The 22,575-nt window shown below is 51.4% G+C and overlaps 1 protein-coding gene across 1 annotated transcript in view; it reads left to right on the forward strand.

The window, feature by feature from the left end:
- The window catches only part of SH3PXD2B (SH3 and PX domains 2B), a 99,695-nt gene extending 77,940 nt beyond the window's left edge, over window positions 1-21,755 (forward strand). Inside the window, exons 9-13 of the mRNA XM_045999922.1 lie at window positions 2,125-2,242; window positions 5,035-5,261; window positions 7,191-7,240; window positions 8,128-8,253; window positions 15,555-21,755. Coding sequence (XP_045855878.1) covers window positions 2,125-2,242; window positions 5,035-5,261; window positions 7,191-7,240; window positions 8,128-8,253; window positions 15,555-17,099 — 2,066 coding nt within the window. The 3' untranslated portion in view covers window positions 17,100-21,755. The remainder of the gene's footprint in view (window positions 1-2,124; window positions 2,243-5,034; window positions 5,262-7,190; window positions 7,241-8,127; window positions 8,254-15,554) is intronic.
- Window positions 21,756-22,575: the final 820 nt, after the last annotated feature.

Here is a 22,575-nt window from a genome sequence, read left to right on the forward strand (position 1 = left end):
GGAAGTGCTTCTCCCTCAACACAAGTCCTAGGACTGAGACTGACTGACCTGCTTGGGTCACATGCTCTCCTGGAACCCATCACAGCGGCCAGGGGAAGAGCGGATGGATGAAAAGCAGGCAGCATCAGCAGGCACCTGTCAGCAGTCTGCATGGTCCCCCACCTTAAGCTTTGTTAGGGATCGCTGAGTGTTTCATGGAGCCCGGGGAGAGCCTCCTGGTGCCAGAGACTCTCCCTGTGTAATTCAGATGAAGGATGGGGCCCCACGGGCATCTAGGGCCCACAGGACTGCCTGCATTTAGTCTTGGATCCAGGCAGCACCCCTTCCCACCCAACCAAATAGAACTTCCGTGCATCTGCGCGCTTGAATGACCCCCCGGCACCCCTCACAGCACCCGCCCCCCACCCTGCAGCCACCACGAGTGAGGGAAACAGCTGACTGTCGTACACAGGATCTGTGTAACTTGAGTCAGCTCGGCCCCCACAGAGCGGGTCAGTGGGCTAGATCAATCAGTAAATAAACTCCCTGTGTTGTCTACCGCCTCCCTCGACACCAGTTGGACAGGTCACAGACAGCCCATGGTGTTTTCCCAAAGCGGGAGAGTCGGCCCCAACAAACTGGCCGTCAGCGCCAGCCCACAGCTGGCTTGGTCACTCCCTAGGGGCCGGAATGTAACCAAAACAGGAAAGCCCTTCTCTCTCCTCGCCAGGGTCCCCTGGGACACTCATTCATTCTCCACTGCTGACAGCATGGAGCACAGGAGCTCTTCTCTTGTTCTCTGGAAGGCCCTACACAGTGTGACAATGAGCAGTCTCCCAGCAGAGCCTGAGCAGTGGTCCCCGTGTCTTTGAGGGGAAAGAGTCGGGAACCTCAGAGAGAGAGGTAGAAGGGACCCCAATTACATTAATGAAAATCAAAGCAGGCAGTGATTGTACCATATGTGTGTGTATGTATATATATGTAAAATCATGATGTCGCACACTTAGAGCTAAGACAGTGTTAAATGTCAATTATATCTCAACAAAAAAAAGCCAAAACATTAAAAATAAAATTGAAGCTTCAGGCGTGGTTGGATCCAGGAGCTTGAAAACAATTAATGAAAAACGAAGATCAGTTACCAGCTAGGTAACGAAAATTGTTTTAAAAATTAAAAAATAAAGATGGGGCGCCTGGGTGGCTCAGTTTGTTAAGCATCTGCCTTCATATCTGGTCATGATCTTGGAGTCCTGGGATCAAGCCCCATGTCAGGCTCCCTGCTCAGCAGGGAGTCTGCTTCTCCCTCCCCCTCTTCATTCTCTCTCACTCTCAAATAAATAAAGTCTTCTTTTAAAAATTTTTAAAATTTTAAAATTTTAAAAATTTTAAAAATTTTTTAAAAGAAAGAGGGAGGTAGGGAGGAAAGAAGGGAGTAAGAAAATCGCCAGCTCTTGCTTCCTTGATAGTGATTTAAGCCTGAAACCATCTGCTGCCAAAAATTCAGCTCATCCCTGACCCCCTGACCCCTCTACCAGCAAAACTGTGGAGGAGCCACAGATGAGTTAAACCCCTCTGGCTTGAGCAAGGTGGCTCTCACCAGGCCCTTCATTTACTAAACATTGACCAATTTACTAAAGTTACACAGTATTCCTGGGACCATGCCCAGTGCTAGAGGCAGGGGAGTGAATAAGACAGACACAGATCCCTGCCTTCATGGCGTTTATATTCTAGCAAGGAACACAGACACAAAACACAATAAATAAGAAATTATATGCTGTATTAGAAGGTAATTCCTGGTGGGAGGGGAATAAACCTAGGTAAGAGGATGAGGTTGCCATGGGTCTGAATACTGCATAAAGCAGGGTCAAGGAAGGTGACTTTGAAGCACAGCTTTGAGGAAGGTGAGGATGAATGTGTGACACTGAGGGGTTTCAGAAGGGCTGGGACCTGACCTTTGTCCTGCGTCCTGTTCCTGCTTGGACAGGGCAGTCCAGATCCAAATGAGGGCCTAGAGGGTCCCCAGAAATTTCTGGAGGAAATCCTTCCCTCCGATGGGCAAGGCATCTTATGGATCACAGCCTTGGGATCATCAGCATCCCAGGACTCTCACCGTCCTTGACTTAACCCCCCATCCCTTTGTTCCCACAGAGGAGAAGTACACAGTTATCTACCCATACACAGCTCGCGACCAGGATGAAATGAATCTAGAGAGAGGGGCCGTGGTGGAAGTCATCCAGAAAAACCTGGAAGGCTGGTGGAAGATCAGGTACCTGCTGCAGCTGGGTGGGGGTTAGGTCATATGGTCTTTGGGTGCCCAGAGGTCTGTAAGTGATTGCTGATGGATGGGGCAAGCACAAAGGATGCTTCTTGGTGTCCTTTGACCGCCCTCCTTATCCAGATCCTTCTCTAAAAATCTATAATAAGCAAGACCTCCAAACACACAGATGGCCATAACCCAGTTGAGCAAGACTGGTTTCCACCTCCACATAATTCTCATAAAGAGAAGCTGTGCTGCCCTGTGTGAGTGATTTTCCACCAGGCCTCGCTCTGAGACCAGTGCAATGTGAAACATCACAGGGACGGTAACTCATCCTTGGGCTGATCACGTGCCCTCACCTCACGGAGTCCAGTGGTGAAAGCAGGAGACCAGCTTTCTAGCTCTCTGTCACATTCCTTTTGCCTGCTGTGATGAATCAGCACCCCACAAGTTTGTAGGGTGGTGAACTCATTCTGGCCTGCGTGGTACTTTCTCAATTTTGGTAATGAAAGGCCTGGGCACCCCTCCTTAGTCACCCTAAGTAGGCAGACTGTGGCCATAAGAAATGAGGACAAGGAAAGAAGCCTGAGGTCCCTGGGACCTGGTGTCTGGTCAGCAACATGAGGCGGGGCATTAGGCCCGTCCGTTGGGGGCCGGGCCTGTGGCACTTCGTCTATTCATTCAGCGTGCGTGCGCGCACACACGCGTGCACATGCACACACACCAAGAATGTGTTCGAGCCAAGCCCTATTCTGGGAGTTGGGGAGTCAACGATGAGAAGAACACTGGTTCACAGTGGAGGCACAGAAGTCAGGCTCTGTTCCGGAGTGGGGATGTGTGGGGACCCAGACCCCAGAAGAGGGGCTCCTCAGCCCAGGGGTCAGGAAGGCTTCCTGAGAGAGGGGACTGGGAATTGAGGTTTGAAGCAGGAGTGGGGACAGGGACACCTAAGATAAGTATAGATGGTATAAGATACATAACTAATTATCCCAGAATTCCGTGGCTCTAGAGTTCAGGTGTGGCTTCACTGGTCCCTCATGAGGTTGCTGTAAGACGTTATCGAGGCGTGCCATCATCTGAAGGTTCGACTGAAGCTGGAAAGGGACAGAGCTGGGATTTAAACTAGTATCTTTCTCCCCCAGAGCCCTTCTCCATGTGTTAGCTCTGCTTATAGCTTTGTGACCGCAGGTGGTCAGCTGTCTCATACCAAGGGCCTGCAAGGAACGTAGCACGACGATTTCCAGCAAGGACAAGATTTATTCCCTCTCAGAGGGTATTTTAAGACTGAAAGACACCAAGTTCTGCAGATTTCTTTCCTAGAAATTGGCTTCCAGTTATCAAGGACCTTTTTATTATCGAAACACAGTGCCATTTAGTTCTTAAAGTGATATCTGACAAGAGATTTGGCCTTGCCATATGTCCTCTCTCGTCATTTAGGTATTCTAAACTGTCCCCAAAGGCGTGGGCACCTGTTTTGTGGGCCCGACCAGTGGGTTGCTTGTAACTAGTTAACACCAAGGGAATGATGCCCCTGAGTTGCGTGTTTGCCAATTTCTATAGTGTAACTGCTCCCATCGGGTGACTTCAGAGCACCCATGCAGCATCAGTAACTGGAGGTTTGGGAGAGATGGACGCGGTTGACCGTCTCAAGCTGGTGTGAGTGGGCCCCAGCGTTCCTCTGGTCCAGATGGACACCTCTGGTCATGCTGTTACACTGAGCTCTGTCGTGCAGTGAATTAAGTGAGCATCTCACTCACTGAATCCCTTCTGGAATTCAGTGAGCCCTGTGTCAGGGTCTCAGTCACTGTGTAGTTCAGGGACCGCCAGCTGATTCTGAGCAGGCCCTGGCACCAGCCCCTGACTGGCTTCGCTCCCCTGTGAAGGGAACACATTTAACCTACACGTTAACCAGTGTGACCGGAGCCCGCCCTGCCCGCGCCAGCCTTTGTGTCGGAAGCTGGGGCTGCTGGGAAGAGGCAGCGACATGCAGAGGTTAGGAGCACAGACTAGGTCTACATCCATTTCTGCCGCCTCCCAGGGTTGGATGGATGAAATATGTCCCAGCTACAAAGTGGTTAGAACAGACTGGCATGCAGGAGGTGCCCGCTAAGTGCCAGTTATCATGGTCGTCGTCGTCATCACTGCAGTGACAGTAACTGGACAGTGAGCGTAGTGATTTATGGCTGCTGGCCTTTGCCAGGCCCATGGGCACTTTGTCCACTCGTCCTTTCATTTTTTCCTTCAGTTCACTGGCCCCGAGGCTTCTCCGTACAGTGATCCCTCCAGTGCCATCTCTGCCCAAAGCGCGCGTGTGTGTGTGTGTGTGGTCGGTCACTGGGGACACAGAACAGCCGTAGCCAAGTGTGGCCGTGTGTCTCAGGTGCTGGGGGGGTGTGTTTGGGAGACAGTGGGGCACCGTGGAAGGAGGGCTTCGTTCTCTGTGAGGCTCAAGAAAGGCTTGAGAAAGGAAATGACATTAATTAAGTAGAAGAGCAGGAGGAGAGAGGGAAGGTACTTTCCAAACACAGGGTTTCCAAGAGCGGAGGCTGGGGGAGCAAAAGATGGTAGTGTATTTGGGAGACTACAAGCCTTTGTGGGTGGGAAGGACATGGAGGTTGCTGTGAGGGATGAAGCTAAGGAGGCCGGCAGAGGCTGGGTTGGAAAGGCCTTGAATGCCAAGCTGAGGGCAGCAAGAGGTGTGCCAGCCTCTGACCCATCATTCATGCCATCTGGGACTTGGAGCCCAGCTTCTTCCCCTAGGTCTGGCCAAGCAGCCTGGCCAGCATCCTTCCTCTTCCCAGGTACCAGGGCAAAGAGGGCTGGGCCCCAGCCTCCTACCTGAAGAAGAACAGTGGGGAGCCCTTACCCCCAAAGCTGGGCCCTGGTTCATCCGCCCACACCGGCGTTCTGGACCTGGATGGAGTTTCCCGGCAGCAGAGTTCAATGGGCCGGGACAGGGAGCTGCTCAACAACCAACGGGACGGCCGGCTTGAAGGCCGCCCGGTGCCTGATGGTGACATCAAACAGAGTGAGTGACTGCCCCCCGCCAAGCTCTGGGGAGCTGTGTGGCTACTGTGTGCCAGGCTCCGTGCTCCTCACATGGTGTGCCTCATCCTCACAACAGCCCTGCTGCCCCACACCCTGTAGACAGGAAAACACGCACAGACATCTTAGGTAGAAATTCTAGACCTTGGTTTTCCACCATCTCGTGGTGATCGCAGGAGCTACTGTTCCTCAAGCCCTACTGTGTGCCGGGAATCTTAAAATTAGTGTCCTTAGCCCCAGAGACATAAGGTGGTTTATCCAGGGCCACCCAGCTAGTCAACCCTGGGGCCGAGACTTGAACCCAAGCCCACCTGACTCCAGCACGTGTGCCCTCTCTGCATGGCCACACTTCGGAGCCAGAAGTTGTTGACCTTGTGTTGAGTTCACGCTAACCACAGTTCTTTACCCATCTTCCTTTCTAGCACCTCCCATGTTGACATTTCTCTTTAATGTTCCTGACACACCTAAGAGGTGGGCTCCTTGTTTTTGTCTGCGACCAGCACAGGACTCTAGCCTCAGGCACGTGGCCCTGGCCTGGTCACAGGGGCCAGGAGGAATCTGACTACTGGGAAAGTCCCCTGCCCTCCCCCTGGCTAGGCTTCTCCAGCTATTTCTGGTGGCTCAGCAAACTTCTAGAAGTCAGTGAATTCTTGAAACTCAAGAATTTCTCAATTCTCTGCTCGGCTGATTTCTCAGAAGAAAAACATTGACATGCCATGGGGGTGGGGGGGTTGGTTTTGGCCAGCCCCTGCTCTCTGTGGTTCTGTCATGGACAAGAGCCCAGGAGGATTCCCATTAACACTAGAATGAATGAGAATCTGAAACCCAAGTCTTCATGAGGATATAGGTTCAGATGCTCAGGCAAAGACATTCCCCACCCCCTGCCCCCCACACACGCACACACACAAACCCCCAATAACAGAGGCTCAAATAATTTAGATGTTTGTGTCTTTCTCACGAAGTGGTCCCGCTCTCTGTGCAGAGCCGCCCCGGCAGCTCCATGAGGCAGGAGTCCTGTCACATGGTGTCTGTCTTTGTGTTGCCCTCATCTTTCTGGTCCAAGATGGCACCCCACTCATCCAGCCAATGAAGAAGGCAGGGAGAAGTAGAGGACTTGACCCAGAAGCTACACACTTGGCTCTCTGCCATGTCCCACTGGCCAGAACTGAGTCATCACCTAGCAATACCAACTGCAAGGGAATCTGAGAAAGGCTTTTTGTAGGCAGCGGAGTGTTCATCTAGAACCGTTGCTATTGAATTCGAACAGAAGACAAGAGGAGATAGGCATTTAAGAGATTAGTAGTCCTCTCCACATCCCAACTGCCGAACTAGCCGTCTGTGTGGACCCATGCTGAGCCAGCCCGTAGGGTGACCCATGCTCTGCCTTGAGCCGGGATCCTGGACCACTGCAGTTACCCTCTTGACCCAGAGACCCAGAGTGAGGGCAGCCCGGTTCCAGAGACCTCGATGTCATCAGTTCAGATTTGTTTAATATTTTGGTATTGCACGCCCTCTGGGTGCCGAGCTCCTGTTAACTCTCACCTCCACCACGGACCCTAGGAGGCCAGCATCATCGCCCTTCTACAAATGGGGTCTGTGGGTCACAGTCGAATGACTGGTGGCAAGCCAACCCCCGTGTTACACTGAAGCCTACGCTTTTCTGCCTCTTTGGAAAGCATCACATCGCTCCAGCACATGGGCAGTCCTGTGGGTCCTGAGCCGAGTCTGAGCCGCCCCTTCCTGGTCAGGCTGGTCCTTCCCACAAGAAGGGTCTCAGTGGCTCAGTAATACCTGCCCGGAGCGTGATGCCTGGTCCTCTGCAAGACAGAACGGATCTCTCCTGGTGTCCCCCTCAGGAGTCACAGCTGTAGCATTCTGCACGTGTGTGCAATAAAATCTCGTCTCTTTGTAGGATCACCCAAGATGAGGCAGAGACCGCCTCCCCGCCGGGATATGACCATAGTAAGTGGACTGTTGCTGCCAGGAAGCCAGCCCCCGACCTGAAACGGGACCCTCATGTCCACCTTGCCCTTTCCAGAGATGCTCTCTTTCCCCTCCACATGGCTGCCTCATGAAGCAGGCCATAGACGTGCCGGTCCCAGCAATGGGGGAAAGGCTTGGGTCCCAGAGGGGAGCAGGGGAGGGACACGAGTTACCCCTGGCTTTGGGACAGTTAAGTCTCAGGACGTGCTCTCTGCTTTTTGAGCCCACTTTGCTTTATCTTCGATCAGTCTTCTCAAAGAAGGTGACTTGAAACCAAAGCTGGGGTGAGGCACAAATATTGTGAGTAGTGCCATGCTGGTCATTTACTGCCAAACTCTGTTTGTAATTCTTCGGGGACCTTTCTAACCATTGAAAAATGAAGCTTCGACCATTTATTGCACGCCCGCTGGGCACCCTGCAATGTGCTGGGTGCTTCACGACCTGGACTTACTGAACGCTTACAGGGACCCACCAAGTAGATCTCCATTTTACAGGAGATGAAAATGAGGCTCCAGAAGGGAAGGGATTTGCCCAAATGTGCACAGCACACGTAAACAGTATTTCCAGCCCAGATGGGTCTGACCTGCAAAGCTGTGTTCTTTTCACAACCCTCGCTTGGCCTGCCCCAGATTGTCATGACTGTAGGTAAATGTCCCATGTTTCTCCTCACTCTGAAGCTGACGGGCCAGTGACCCATCCAGGAGATAAGGATCCGAGCAATCCTCTGTGTTTTGTCCCTTAGAATCCAAATGGGTCCAGCAGCACCCCTCGAGGGTGTTCATGTGCCGCAGTCCCTTAGCACCGTCCCCCTTCAGCCAGTGGTAACAGATTTACCCTGGACTTAGCACTGTGTTTAACTGTGCCAGCCTCGTGGTCTCAACCTGCCCAAGCCTCCCATTCCACCCCAAGTGGAGGAAGAGTATTACACCATTGCCGAATTCCAGACGACCATCCCTGATGGCATCAGCTTCCAGGCAGGTCTGAAGGTCGAGGTGAGTAGACCTTGTGTCCCTTTGCCTACTTGTGATTCTCGAGCCATGGTACTACCCCTGCTTCTCTCATTTCTCTCTTCTGACTTCTTCCTCCTTCCTCTTCTCTCCTTTTCTCTCCTCTCCCCTCCCTTCTTTCTTTTCTCTTGCTTTTTCTTTCTTGCTTCCTTTCTTTCCTTCCTTCCTTCCTTCTTTGCCTCCTCCCTCCTTCTGTTCTCTGCTCTTCTCTTTTTTCTTTCCTTTCCCTTTATTTATTTATTTATTTTTCTTTCTTCCTCTTTCTTTCCTTCCTTCCTTCCTTCCTTCCTTCCTCTCTCCCTCCCTCCCTCCGTACTTTCCTTCCCTCCCTCCCTTATGAAGGCTTTACTGAGGTATAATTCACACCCATGCAGTTCACTGATTTATACAATCCAGTGGTTTCTGGTACATTTACAGAGTTGTGCAACCATCACCACATTCGGTGTTAGAACATTTTCATCGCCCAAAAAAGAAACCCTGTACACATTTACAGTCACTCCCTGTTTCCCCTCAGTCCCTCCCAGTCCCCCTGCCCCCAGCCCTAGGCAACCACTAATCTGCTTTCTGTCTCTATAGTACTGTGCGTGTTTGGGACATTTCGTATAAGTGGAATCCTACACTATGTGATCTTTTGTGACTGCCTCGTATTCTGTTTTTATCACCACCTACTTCCCTTCGTGCTTCTTTCTCTCCTTTTCTTCCCACTCCTTTGCGCGTCTGCTCTGTTCTTGCACAAAGGCCGACATAAATCCTTCCTGCCCTTCCAGTTCTTTTCTTTCCTCACAAAGTTAGAGCCTTGAGGCTGTCTCCCGTGTTTCCTGGAGAGCCTGTAAGGAACGGTGAACTCAGCACTTCACACACAGCCTCTCTCTCAATCTTTTACTCATGCGAGGCAGGACCGTTGACAATCCCCATTTTTCGGATGAGGAAGATTTGGCTCGGGAAGAAAGGTGCTGTCCGAAATCACCCAGCTAAAACATGGCAGAGCCAAGGTGTGAACCCATGTCTGTCTCCAGATTTGGAACCAGGAATGTTCACATTCCTATTGTTACTTATCTGCCGGACATTTGGGAGCTTCAGGAGGGTAGAGATCATTTCTGGTTTTTACTCCTGTATCTTTACAGCTAGCACAGTGTTTGGAAGGAATATTGTTGAACTGATGAAAATCTGTCTCCCCACTAGCCTCCTGTTTAACATTCAGAAGGCCAGGGAGTGTCCTCTTCATTCTTACCCGTAGCCCTAGCATCAGGGCTTGTCCACAGTAGGCGTTCAGCAAACCGTTGCTGTAGGAATAAATGTTGGGATGACTGAAGGAAATAAGGAGTAAATGGGTGACTGTTGTGTCAGTGTGTGAGTGTGTGAGTGTGGTGTGCCCTGAGGGTGTTTAATCACTCTCTACCAGATCTGCACAGGACCAACACCTCCTGCCTTTCTCTATCTTTCCCCCTCGTGTCCTGGGGGACCTGTGCAGTCGGCTCAGCAGAAGGTAGCTTCCTAAAGATAGATCCTGGGCCTCACCACCATTGATTCCTCCCAGACCTCTCCAGAAGCTTGTCCTCAAGCCAGCTGTCTTTCAACCCATTGAAGGAGGGCTGTCTGTAGGGATGTTTAAAGAGCTTGAGCTAAAGGCTCTCAAACTAATTTCTATAAAATGCAAATCCCAATCTATGTAGGCAGACTGAGGAGAGAGCAGAAATACCCACAAAGTTCTAAAAGGCCTGTTATCTGTTTGTCCTGCCCTTTTTTTTTTCCTTCCATTCTGACCTTTCCAACGTCAAATCTACAGAGAGAACTCACAAGGCATCTTGCTTGTGCTACAAGATCATTTTGCGCCCAGGTCCCCCATTTTGCTGTTGTAAAACTCATACATCCAATTCTCACATGAAGCATGTGCCTTCTCCTTAACGTCTTTTCATCTCCCGAGAGCTTCCTCCAAAGCCTGTTCCCATTGCTTTTCTGCGATCCTTACTGGTCAAGCTGGCCCTTCCCCAGCTCTCTTACTCTCCCTGCCAGGAATGACCTAGCTGTAACCCAGCTCCTAGCACTCCACCTGCCTTCTCATAGAAGGCAATCAAGGTCAGTTTTTGAACTGAACTTGGCATCTCAAAATCCAACTCATTCTTCAAATCCCTGCTTCCTCTGCAAAGCCTCCCGTAATTGACATTGGTTTCCCTTCCCTGCCCTGTATGGCTTCTGTATGGGGCCATATGTCTCAGTCTTTACCTGAAGGCTGTCCTTGACTTCTGTATATGCTTTCCTTTTTTTTTTTTTTTTTTTAAGATTTTATTTATTTGAGAAATAACACAAATAGAAGGGGAGAAAGCACAAATAGAGGGGAAGGGCAGAGGGAGAGGGAGAAGCAGACCCCCCCCACTGAGCAGGGAGCCCAATGTGGAGCTCAATCCCAGAACCCTGGGATCATGACCCAAGCCGAAGGCAGATGCTTAACCAACCGAGCCACCCAGGTGCCCCCATACATGCTTTCTTGACATCATGAGAAGTGAGTGTGGTTTTCCCCTCCTACTTCAGTGACTTTGTGGGTTTTGTCTTCCAAAATGAAAGTCCTCTTCCCTCAGCGCTTGGAACAGCACTCTGTTCTCCCCTCACATCTAGTGCCACTTCTGAAAAGCTGCTACCTACCTCATCCTTGTTCTCTTGCCCAGTACCTGTCATTTCTCCGATTCTCTCAAGAGTTCCTCATTATCTTTAATATGCTGCAATTTCACTAAAGTGTGTCTCGGTGTGACTTTTTTTTTTAACCTGCTTGGCATGTGGTGAGCCTTTACATCCTGGCCTCAGAAGATCTTCCCAGATAATTCCCCACGTTTACCCTGTAAACACTGCATCCCTTCATTCTCTCTATTCTTTCCTCCCAGGCCGGTTATTATTATGCAGCTATGCGACCTTCTGGCCCTGCACTCCACATCTCTTAACTTTCCTTTCACATTTTCCATCTTCGTGCCTTTATGTTGCATTCCTAGAGCATTCCGTTTCACCTTCTAGCTCATTTAACAGTTCAGTCTGTTGCCGATTTTTAACTCCGCAATTGTAATTTCTACTTCTGAGAGTTCTTACTGATTCCTCTTCCGGTTGCCTGTTCTTGTTTCAGCATAAGCTGTTCTTTTAGGAACGCGATGCCCTTCTGTACCTTTTGTACTAAATACATTGAATTTAAGCTCCTATTATTAGAGTCCATTATCTCTTTCCTCAGCTCTCTGTCCTTTGCCGTGGTGTTGGTGTTCCTTTCGGTTCTTCTCATGGTGTTAGTACTCGCCTTGGGCTGCGCAAGGTGAAGCAGCAGTCAGACAACCCAGCCATGGCATGTATGGAAAGTGCTGGACACCTGCCCTGGGTCTCAGGGCCAGGTGGGGGGACTTCTGAGCCAGCCACTGAATGGGGTTGGATGTCCCTGATCCATAATCCCACATTCACTGCATGTACTTGGGAGCAAATCACCTTCTTTATTCTGCCTGTCCTATAAGAATGGGGTAAGGGACATGAGAGCACCCACAACTGGCTGCTTCTGCCGCCATATGTCAGTTAATTCCCTGTCACTTGGTCCTGCACCTATCCCCGGGTTCCACCACCTTAAAGTCTGGGGGACCTCAGCCTTCCTCCACCTTCTGTAGCAGGCACCCCTGCAACAGTCATGGGCCACAGCCTCCCTCTGCTGCTTCTGTCCCTCTGTGAGTCCTCACAGTTCCTGGTCCACTAACTTCCCCCCACCCTACCTCCTCCTTCTGAGCTTGGCTTTGTATTCATTTATTTCCCTGGATGTGTTGCATAAAGGGAAAGCCACTGTTCACTCCATCTCTCTCACTGAAACCAGAAATCCAGCTTGCGTAGTATGAAGGTTTGGGGTTTTTTTCCACCCCCTCAGAGCACTGAAAAACACGATAAAACCACCCTGTCCTTTAAGACAATGAGTTTCCAGCATTTTGTACAAACACACACCATTGTTCCATGCATGCTGGCAATCTGAATATTTGCTGATAGGCACCACCACTCCCTGCCTCAGAATGTTCTGAAATCAGCCAAGAGCAGCCCGGGATGTCATAGACAATGCCCTGAAGCTATGGACTGAGTCTGCATGCCACAGGGAGTTCAGGGGGTGCCTGGGGCTTTCTGAGCCTCCCCTCCTGTCCCCCTCCCTGCTTCAATGAGAACCAGTCCCCTTTTTTATTTCTAGCTCTGTCCTGTCTCTCTTCGCTAAAGCTGATCCAATGAAAAAGCTCACATACCCAACATTCTTTTAACCAAACCTTGAAACTTCTCTGCTGATTGTTCCATGACGTCAGCCTATGGCTCTGCCAGTGGCAGCTCAAGGGACCCAAAGGGGAGGTAGTTACCACTACGGTTTTTGGCTTTACCAGGTATTATTTTCTCATGAGCCATTCTGTACTTGCTGCTATTTTCCTCTTTCCCACTTTTGATTCCTGGTTCATTTCAATCTCATCTTGGCCTTCGGAGTTCATTAATGGATTCGCCGTGGTCTAGCAGTGGAGCTACTAGGAACAGCTTAGGTCCTCCTTGCCTGGTCTTTGTATGTTTCAGACATATGTTGATGATAATGATGATATTCTGTGCCAGGGACTATACATGCTTGATAACTGGTCTTCATAGAAGCCCCAAGACTTCTCTGATATATTTAGCCCATTTTACAGATGTACCTGAGACAAAGAGAAGTTAGGTCCATTGCCCAGGGTTCTACAGCTGGTAAGCGGTAGAGCTAGAATTTGAACCCAAGTCTCTGGTTTTAAAGCCCAGGCTCTTTGCTTTCCCCTCCATTTTTGTGATTTGGCATTTGCTCTTATTCATAACAGTTCTTGGCTTCTCTCTAGTAAACGAAAACTCCCAGAAATTGTGATCAAGAACACAAATGTTTCGAGCTTCTGCCATAGTATTTGCATAGAGTGTAAGCTCAGCAAATCCCCTTTCATATATTTCACTGTGATTATTGTCCTATTTTCGTTTTCTCACTTACACAGCGTTGTTGAATTTGCGGCTGTGCCGACAGTAACTTGTATGCCCAGAATCACTTTGTTACTGGAGCTACCGAGTGTTGGTGAGACACTGGTCACCGTCACGTAAAGGGCTGGCCTTTATCAGCACCCCTTCTGGGAAACCAGTGGGACACATTATGTATACACCTGTCACACGCAACCTGCCTTGTCTGTGATCTGCCCTGTGATATAATAATAGGGAACATTTACCTTGCAGCATTTATCAAGAGCTATTATCTGCATTAGCTTATGTGGTCATCATGAAAATCCCGCAACTGTGTGTTACTGTTTTTGCCAGCCTCCCCATCCCGGGCTGTGGAATCTCAGCCCCATGGCTTGCACAAGGCCCTGCAGGCAACAAAAGATGGAGCTAAACTAGAACCCAGACTTTGTCTCCTACACCGGGTCTGCTGCTTCCATTCCTCTCCAGCTGGGCTGGGCAGAGGCAGGTGGTGGCTGGACCCCACCCATGGCCCCCTTCGCCCCCAGCCCTTGCCCACCTCAAGCACAGCTCCTCTCCAGGCAGGTCCCCTTGCCCGGGCACTGTTGAGTAGTGGTAAAGGCTCAGACTCTGGAACCCACCAACCTGCCTTTGACTCCCACCTCCGCTGTTAACTTTCCTCATGACCCTCTGCCAGTTCCTCGGTTGTCCTGAGGCTCAGTTCTGCATCTGTAAAATGGAACGATAATCCCCATCTCATACGGTGGCGGCAAGCATTCATCAAGATCTCCTACGCAGAGGGCCTGCCAGGGAATCATAGCATATTAGTTTGCTCCAGCTGCCATCACAAAATGTCACAGGCTGGGTGGTTTAAACAACAGATTTATTTCCTCACAGTTTCGGAGGCTGGAAGTCCAAGATCAGAGTGGCAGCAGGTTCAGTTTCTCAAGAAACCTCTCTCCTTGGCTTAGAGGCAGCTGCCTTCTTGCTGTGTTTACATGTGGTCGTCCCTGGTTCTGTGTGTTTTCTGGTTCCTGATCTCTTACAAGCACATCAGTCGTGTTAGCTAAGGGCCCACCCATATGACCTCATTTTGATTTAATTACCTCTTAAAAGGTTCTGTCTCCACATCCTGTCACATTCTAAGATAGAAGTTAGGGCTTCAACATAGGAAATTTGAAGAGGACACAGTTCAGCCCATAACACACAGCAGATACACCTTTCAGTTAACACAGCCAGACAGTACGGCAGAAAGAGGAGACAGGAAACATGAGACCTTAAATTTTGTGGGTGATTCTGCCCACTGTTCACTCAATGGGTGTATATCCCAGAGGGAGAAGGAGAGAAGATGAAAATTTCTTTTGCCTTCATCAGCAGGGGTTCCTGTCTATCTAAACGAGCTGAGTGTGATTCCCATGTTCAAGGATATGCATTTTGGGGCACCTGTGTGGCTCAGTTGGTTAAGGGTCTGCCTTTGGCTCAGTTCATGATCCCAGGGTCCTGGAATCGAACCCCACATCGGGCTCACTGCTCAGCTGGGAGTCTGCTTCTCCCTCTCCTCCCTGCTCCTGCTCTCTCTTGCTATCTCTCTCTCTCTCTCTCAAATAAGTAAGTTGTTTTTTTAAAGCATGCATTTTTCATACCGCATGGCCTCTGAACACCAGCCAAATGCGTCGTCTGGTTCTCAACCAAAAGAGCCATGATCAAGGCTAGCTTTGGCTAAGTGGATTTTGCCTTGTACTTCTTTAGAAACACAGCAGACACTGCTGCTGGCCTGCCCTGCATCCCGACCCACCCGAGCTGACCTACAGGTCCCTGCATCCAACAACCTTCCATCTCCTCCACCTGCCTGAAGGCACCTGCCCAGAAAGGCTGGGGGGGTTAATGCCCTGGGGTGGAGGGGCAGGGACTAGGAATCGGTAGGTAAATGGCCCAGTGCCTCAGTTGGGATGAGTCTGCTTGGTTTTAAAGGGTCCCTGGTCGATAAAGTCCCCATGGCTCAGAACAATAAGCGTAGAATTCACTCTCTTTTCCCATTTCACCCCACATGAGAGTGAAATCACCTCTCAAATTAATTACCTGTACCCAAGTCTGTGTCTCCAGGACTGCTTTGGGGGATATCCAAAATTAGACAGGAACCTACTCCCACGTAAGCTGTTTCCAATACACGGGAAGGTCTTCAGAGATGGTCCACCCCAGCCATTGTCTGGGGATCTGCTGAGTGAAAAATCCCCACTTCTAGATTCTAGGAGGATTCTAGATTGTCAGTTCTCCCCGAGTATTCTGGTCCACTGGCCCTGAGGCTTTGGCTACTAAGTGTTCTCCTCTTTCCTCCCCTCCAGGTGATCGAGAAGAACTTGAGTGGCTGGTGGTACATTCAGATTGAAGATAAGGAAGGATGGGCCCCGGCAACCTTCATTGACAAGTATAAGAAGACCAGCAATGCCTCAAGACCCAACTTTCTGGCTCCGTTGCCCAACGAGATGACCCAGCTCCATCCAGGGGATGCAGCAGCCATGGAGAACAACACAGGCAGTGAGGCCATCGGCCCCTCCCGGCCCTTGCCCGATGCACCACACACTGCTGTGGACTCTGGGATGCCATGGTCCAAAGACTGGAAGGGCGGCAAGGAGGCCCTGAGGAAGGCGTCTTCCGACATGTCCTCCTGCGCCGGCTATGAAGAGATCTCAAGCCCCGACCTGGAGGAGAAGCCCAGCCTCCCTCCCCGGAAGGAATCCATCATCAAGTCAGAAGGGGAGCTGCAGGAGAGGGAGCGGCAGAGGATGGAGCAGCTCAGGGGCTCCTCGCCCAAACCTCCAGGCATGATTTTGCCAATGATTCCAGCCAAACACACGCCCCCGGCCCGGGACAGCAGAAGACCAGAGCCCAAACCTGACAAAAGCAAGTTGTTCCAGCTGAAAAATGAGATGGGGCTAGAGTGTGGCCACAAGGTCTTGGCCAAGGAGGTGAAGAAGCCCAACCTCCGACCCATCTCCAAGTCCAAAGCTGACCCACCAGAGGAGAAGCCAGAAGTTATTCCCCAGAATCCCTTCTTGAAGTCCAAACCTCAGGTTAGGCCCAAGCCAGCTCCTTCCCCGAGGACAGAGCCACCTCAGGGTGAAGACCAAGTGGATATCTGCAACCTCAGGAGCAAGCTGAGGCCCGCCAAATCCCAAGAGAAGCCCTCACTGGATGGAGAGAGCAGTCCCCAGGCTGCCGGGGGCCAAGATGTGGCCTTCAGCCGGAGTTTCCTCCCAGGTGATGGGCCTGGCCACGCCCAGGACCGGACGGGCAGACAGGATGGGCTCAGCCCAAAGGAGATGTCCTGCAGAGCCCCTCCAAGGCCAGCCAAGACCGCAGATCCCGTGCCGAAGAGTGTGCCCGCCCCTGTCCAAGAGGCTCCCCCGCAGAGACCTGTGGTCCTGCCCCGGAGACCACCACCCCCAAAGAAAACCTCTTCAGCCTCCAGGCCCCTCCCAGAGGTCAGAGGGCCACAACGGGAAGCCAGTGAAGGCAAGGCAGCTCCTGCCCCAGGCCGGCCCCTGCTGGTCCCTCCCAAAGCCAAACCTTTTCTTTCTAACTCCTCAGGCGGCCAAGATGACCTGCGAGGCAGAGGTGGTCCGGGACCACGGATGGTGGGCAAGATTGGAGAAAACAGAGAGAAACTAGCTGCAATCCCTTTTCCCAATGCTGATAGCCCGAAGGACTCTTTGTATGTGGCGGTGGCCAACTTTGAAGGAGACGGGGATACCAGCAGCTTCCAGGAGGGGACGGTGTTCGAGGTCCGGGAAAAGAACAGCAGTGGCTGGTGGTTCTGCCAAGTCCTGAGCGGGGCCCCTTCCTGGGAAGGGTGGATTCCTTCCAACTATCTCAAAAAGAAGCCGTAGCCACCTCCTTCCCCGCCTGGCAGTCCCGTGCATCTCTGCTGGCTTTACCCGCATATTTAATATGCCTCTTAATTTATCATCCTTCATGCAGCTTCAAAGGAAGGAAGACTCTGGAGCACTGTGGTTTCTTCCCTCCCTTGGATGGACAGCAGTCCCCCTCACTGCAGCATGGCCTGGAGGCTCAGAGGCCACACCCCCTGCTTCCTCTCCAAGTCAGCATCCCTGCCTTAAGGCCAGTGGCATTGCCACCCTCTGTAGGCCACCTAGCAGTGGGACCGTGACTCTCTAAGGCCTCCAAGACCAGAACCCATTGTCTGGAAACTGCAAAAACAGTCTCATCGCTGGTACCCCACCCAGTCTATGATGGCTGGCTCCAACTTCTCCATGTTTCTAAAAGTCCAGGGACTTTACTCTGTTTGCAAAATGGTTGATACCAGAAAGAATTACTGCCCTGGAAGTTGGCTCCATTCCCAGTCCCAGAGAGATGTCCTCCTCGAGGCTCTGGACCCATGAGCCTCTCAGGTTCGCCAGATGCAGCTGCCCCAGGAGTGGGCCTGAAGGTCCACTGAGACATTCCGCCTCCCATCGTCTGGGACCCTAACAGACCCAAAGGGGTGCTTCCAGCCCCAGCATGCTTCACCGTCCTGCACAAGGCTTTTTAAGTAGAAATCTCCACCCCACCTTGGGCCATTTCACATTTGTCTCCATAGAGCAAGAATCTCGAAGTTGCTTTGAAAGGAGCCGTTCACAATCCACGCCCCTTGGGAGCACCCCTTCGCTAGGTAGCTAGGAGGTGCCAGACTCTGTCCTTGGCACTTGACCTTACTGTTTTAATCCTCACATCAATCCTCTCTTGGGATATTGCACCTGTGATGGACAGAGAACCTCGGACTCTGTGCCCAAGGGCACATTAGTTAGGAAAAAGAGGAAAGAGGACTTGAACTGGCCTGACTTCCATGCCCGTGCCCTTCCCCCAGTAGCAGGCTGACCGGGCAGGGAAAGGGAACACGCTAAGTGCCAAGAGCAGGTGGCCAAATGGCTTGCTTGTGGTGTGGGTGAGGGGGCATTAGTGTCTGCTCCCACACCCACCACCCCTCTGACCCACTGCAGCTCACACCGAAGGCTGCCCGGCACCCTCCACAGCTTCTCCTCCACGGTGGGTGTGGGGGAGGGAGGGAGTTTGCCCAGAGCTCTGGCGGTTGCCGCAGGACCTTGTTTCCTACTGGTGTGCAGGTGCCCTCTCTGGAGGATAAAACTTGTGGAGCTGAGGTGGTCTCCTGTGCCAGCCTCCAGGGGCCCTGATGGCTCAAAGACTTGCTGCTTCCTGCTCTCTGGCATTCCTAGAGTACTTTTCTCTGTTTCCTTTTTGTGCGTGCACTCTCCGTGTCTGTCCTCTCGCTTCCATTTGGACAGACACGGTTCACTGAGGCACACAGAGGCACAGTGACATTGCAGACTTAGAATCAGGACCCAGGGTTTCCGGCTCCCAGCCCAGAGTTCTTGCCCATGGACCAGGCTGCCTGGCGGGTGAGAGGGCAGAACCCTTCTTCATCCCACCCTGCCCTGCAGAAGAGGACCCAGCTCAGAGATCTCCAATTCAGTGTCCATCTGCTATGATGCTTTGGGCATCTTTCCCAGCTTTCCCATGGACACCCACTGTCCGCCTGCAGTGCCAAAGATTTCAGTGCACACAGCCCTCTTCTGCTCTTCCTACCCCCCACGGCCACACGGACTCTGGAGGCTTCTACAGGAGAAGGAGAGTTCTCTGATTCACGGGAGCATCTTTATTCCTTCCTTCAGTCAATCTGTGAACCCCACCCTGAGGACCTGGGGGGCAGGGCCCTGCGGTACCTCAGCAGTGCCCACTTGCCCCTTGGCCCTGAGCCCAGAACCGTGGGGGACGGTGGCTTTTGGGGGAAGAAGGGAGGCTGGGAGAGGGCCACCCACATCTTTGAGGTCCCCGCATTTGGAAGGAAGCCCATAGCATGTTTTCCAGAGTTTTTTGACCCACTTTGGCTTAAACAGCTTTTATGAAACTGTTACGCAGAATTTGACTACATTTCAAAAGACAGAACTCAGCCTCCCTCCCCCCATTCACTCTCTGCTTTCTGTGACCTTTTCAAGTATTTTGTGAGCACCTACCACGTGCTCGGCTCCAGGCAGACCAGGACCCGTGTGGCTCCCTGCCTGGCTCTGTGAGCTGAGGTTTTTGTTTGCTGCTTCCACACAAAGCGTTTGTCTTTGGCCTCATTCCCTCCTCCTGAAGGTCAGCTGAGTGGGAATAGACTAGTTCCACCTTTCTGTGGGCAGAAGTGTTCCTACAAATGAAAGAACTTGCCTTTTTATTATTGTTATTGTTACTGTTATTGTTATCCTGACGTGAACTGAAGGTACTGAAGCCACATTCCTTTCTGTTCACCGTTCTTTGCTCAGGACACATCCATGGCCTGAGGACTCCTCTCTCTCGGGCTCTGTGTGCCACATGGTGGGCACTTGCATGAGCGACCAGAAGGGGGACGGGTGTCTGGTGGCCGGTGGCTCTCCCTGGCTGTCCTGGCCTGATGACTTAGCATCACGGGACCCAGCCCTGAGGCCGCCATCTTATCAGCAGCCTGATGGAGGTGATACAAAACTCCCCTGAGGTTATGCCCACAGAGAATGTCCCAGGCCACAGTTAGAACTCCCAAGTCAAGCTCCAGGCAGGTCCCTGGTGTTTCAACTCCCTCCTCTAACTTAACCCTGATGACAACCCTCTGAGGTGCCTAGGATCAGCCCTGAGCTGTGGGGAGAAAGTTGAGGTTCACAGGGTGAAGTCACGTGCCCAGTCTCATCCAAATCATGACTCTGCTGAGACTTGAACCCAGGGGTGCCTTCTCTCCAGTGCCCGTGCTTTTTCTTCTGCCAATGGCAGCAAAATGTGCATGGCATTTCCACGGAAGCAGGTGACCCCCCCATGACTGAGGTTTCTCCTCCCTTCACCCCACAATCCCATGGCAGTAGGTCACAGGCCAAATGCCAGCCCAAAAGGTGAGCCTGTGAAAACCACAGCTTATAGTGCCAAGAAATCTTTGGAAAATCTGAGTTTTAGGATCCACCACTTGGCAAAATAGACCTTCGCAAAATGTTTCACTCAAAATCTCTGCCCTTTGGTGGGTTTACATCATTGTCCCAGGCTGAGATGGAGGAGCTGGGCTCCTACTTGAACCACTTTTAATGCCCTACCTCACTGAGGAATTGCTAGAGCCCTTAGCAAGTTCCCAGTGATCACTTTGAGCCTCACCACAGGGCCTCCCCATGTCACCAATTTCTTAGGCAAAGTTCTTGGCCTTAAAACATGTCTGAGCCCACTGGGGATCTCAGTACCAGGTGGAGGGTAGGAAAACCAACTTGCCACGTGAAAGGGCAGGGGCCGAATCTCCCCAGGTTTTGGAAGGTCCTGAGGCTGAGGCATGGACTGTGTCAAGAACAAAGCACTGAGTGGGATAAAGAAGTTGCTCCTGCCCTCGACATCATCTGGTAACTCGACATCATCAAGAACAGGAACATTTGTGGCATGGCTCCTATCCCTTTATCATGCCCATGTCTGTCAGGGTTGGGTCAGGCTGCTCCCTGGGAGGTCTTGCCTTTCTCTTTGGACTGGCAGTGGCTACATAACAGCCTGAACCACGCATGGCAGTCTTGTCACTCGCCCTTTGTTGTCCAGGCCCGTCTGTCAGAGCTTTTGCTGCAAACCAGCCATACCGTACGATAGACCAAAGATGACCTAGTGTCAAACTCTGGCCCGGAGGAGTGGGAACTTGGCTCACATGGACACCTGAGGGTTTAGGATGCCCTCTGTTAGCTGGAGGAATTGCTCCTAACTTGGCTGAGGTTCTGACAGATGGACCACAGCCTGTGACAGACCCAGAGTTAAAACCCAGAGGCTCCACAGTCTTCACCTGCTCATGGACCACCTGCTGAGGACCCTTCCCACAGACTCAAACATGCAACTCCTTAGGGTAATGTCTGGTTTCTGGTGCTACCGTCATCATGTGTCGGCATTCCCTCTTTCCTTCCTGTCTGTCGTCTACTCCAAAGTAGGCTTCTCAGCACCAATCAGGACAATTGATTCAACTTCTCTTGTCCTCAAGGAGGCCAAACCCAGTGCCACAACCAGTAGCCTTCACTTTCAGGCCTTCTGTCAACATACAGACGGAGGTACTCCCCCCCCAACCACCAGGCTTGTTATAGCAATAAGCAATTCTGACACAACTAGGTGTCCATAGATTTTTTTCCCCCCGTCTGTGCCTGTCTATGCCTCTGTGCCCCTGTAACTGTTAATAGTGCCCCTTTCATTTGTACAGGGGAGATGATAAACTATGGTCACCTTAGCTATCCCTGCGTTTCCTGCTTCCAAGCACCACCAAGTCACTAGGCCACTTCGTGTGTCCCTCCAGGAATAACAGTGGGGCTCTGACAGGCCCACCTCCTCACGCCTGCTCATAGAGTGACGCTGGAGATCCCCCGAATATCACGGCCCTCCTCATACCCTCTTGGCAAACTGGCAAATTCTGGTGGTGATTTTTGTTTCCTGTTAACACACAAAAATATATGAGGATCTATAATGTGAGGGGGGAGGGGTGGCAAACGATTAGCTGTAGCATGTATAGACTATATACCGTTAGACTTTTTCTTTTTCTTTTTTTTTTTAAATAAAAATGCTTGACTGGTTTCAAGCTTCATTGTGAAGAGGCCGTGTCCGTGGATTTCATTTGGCTAAAGAAGAGGCGCATAGCTTTGTGCCCTGGCGTTTTGGGCTCGAGTTCGAGTTCGGGGATCAAAGAAGGGATCAAAGAACAGAAGCCAGGGTGAGTAGGGGTGACTTCTCTGGGTCCTCGTGCATCTTGATTCTTTGAATTGCAGTGTCCAGAAGCTACGGGAAAGCGTCCTTAGATCACGGGGTGTCTCCCACATAGTCTCAGCTCTGTGCCTGAAGGTGGAAAACTTCACACATTGAAGGTGTCTTGAACCTCTCACCGGTGTTCCCTACTGCTGGGCTAGAGCATGTGGTGGGGGGGAGGGGGGCAACCGTGGCTGGGCTGCCGGGACTGCTCATGCCATCTGCTCCGGGGAGCTAGAGGGCATTGCCTGATGTGTTATTACCTTCCCAAGGGCAGAGGCAAGGCCACACCAACCTCCAATGTAGAGCCTCCTTGGCCTCAGGTGAATCATTAAACGAAATGACAGTGCCACCCACCTGCCTAGGGAGAGAATAGAACCAGCAGAGGCTCTGGACAGAAAATATAGGGAAAATTTACATTCAATATTCACCCTCCCTTTCAAAGAATGCAAAAAGCTGACCAACCTTGTTCAAGAATAATGATCATTCCTGTATTAATCTCTGGTCCCCTAAGAAGGAAAAATCATGACGCTCTTCAGCCCCACCATCCCTTGGGAGCCTTTTCTCCCAAATCTTCCAAACTAACTGTGGTGGTTC

Source organism: Meles meles, chromosome 3 (genome assembly GCF_922984935.1).
Source record: "Meles meles chromosome 3, mMelMel3.1 paternal haplotype, whole genome shotgun sequence".
Lineage (NCBI taxonomy): Eukaryota > Metazoa > Chordata > Mammalia > Carnivora > Mustelidae > Meles > Meles meles.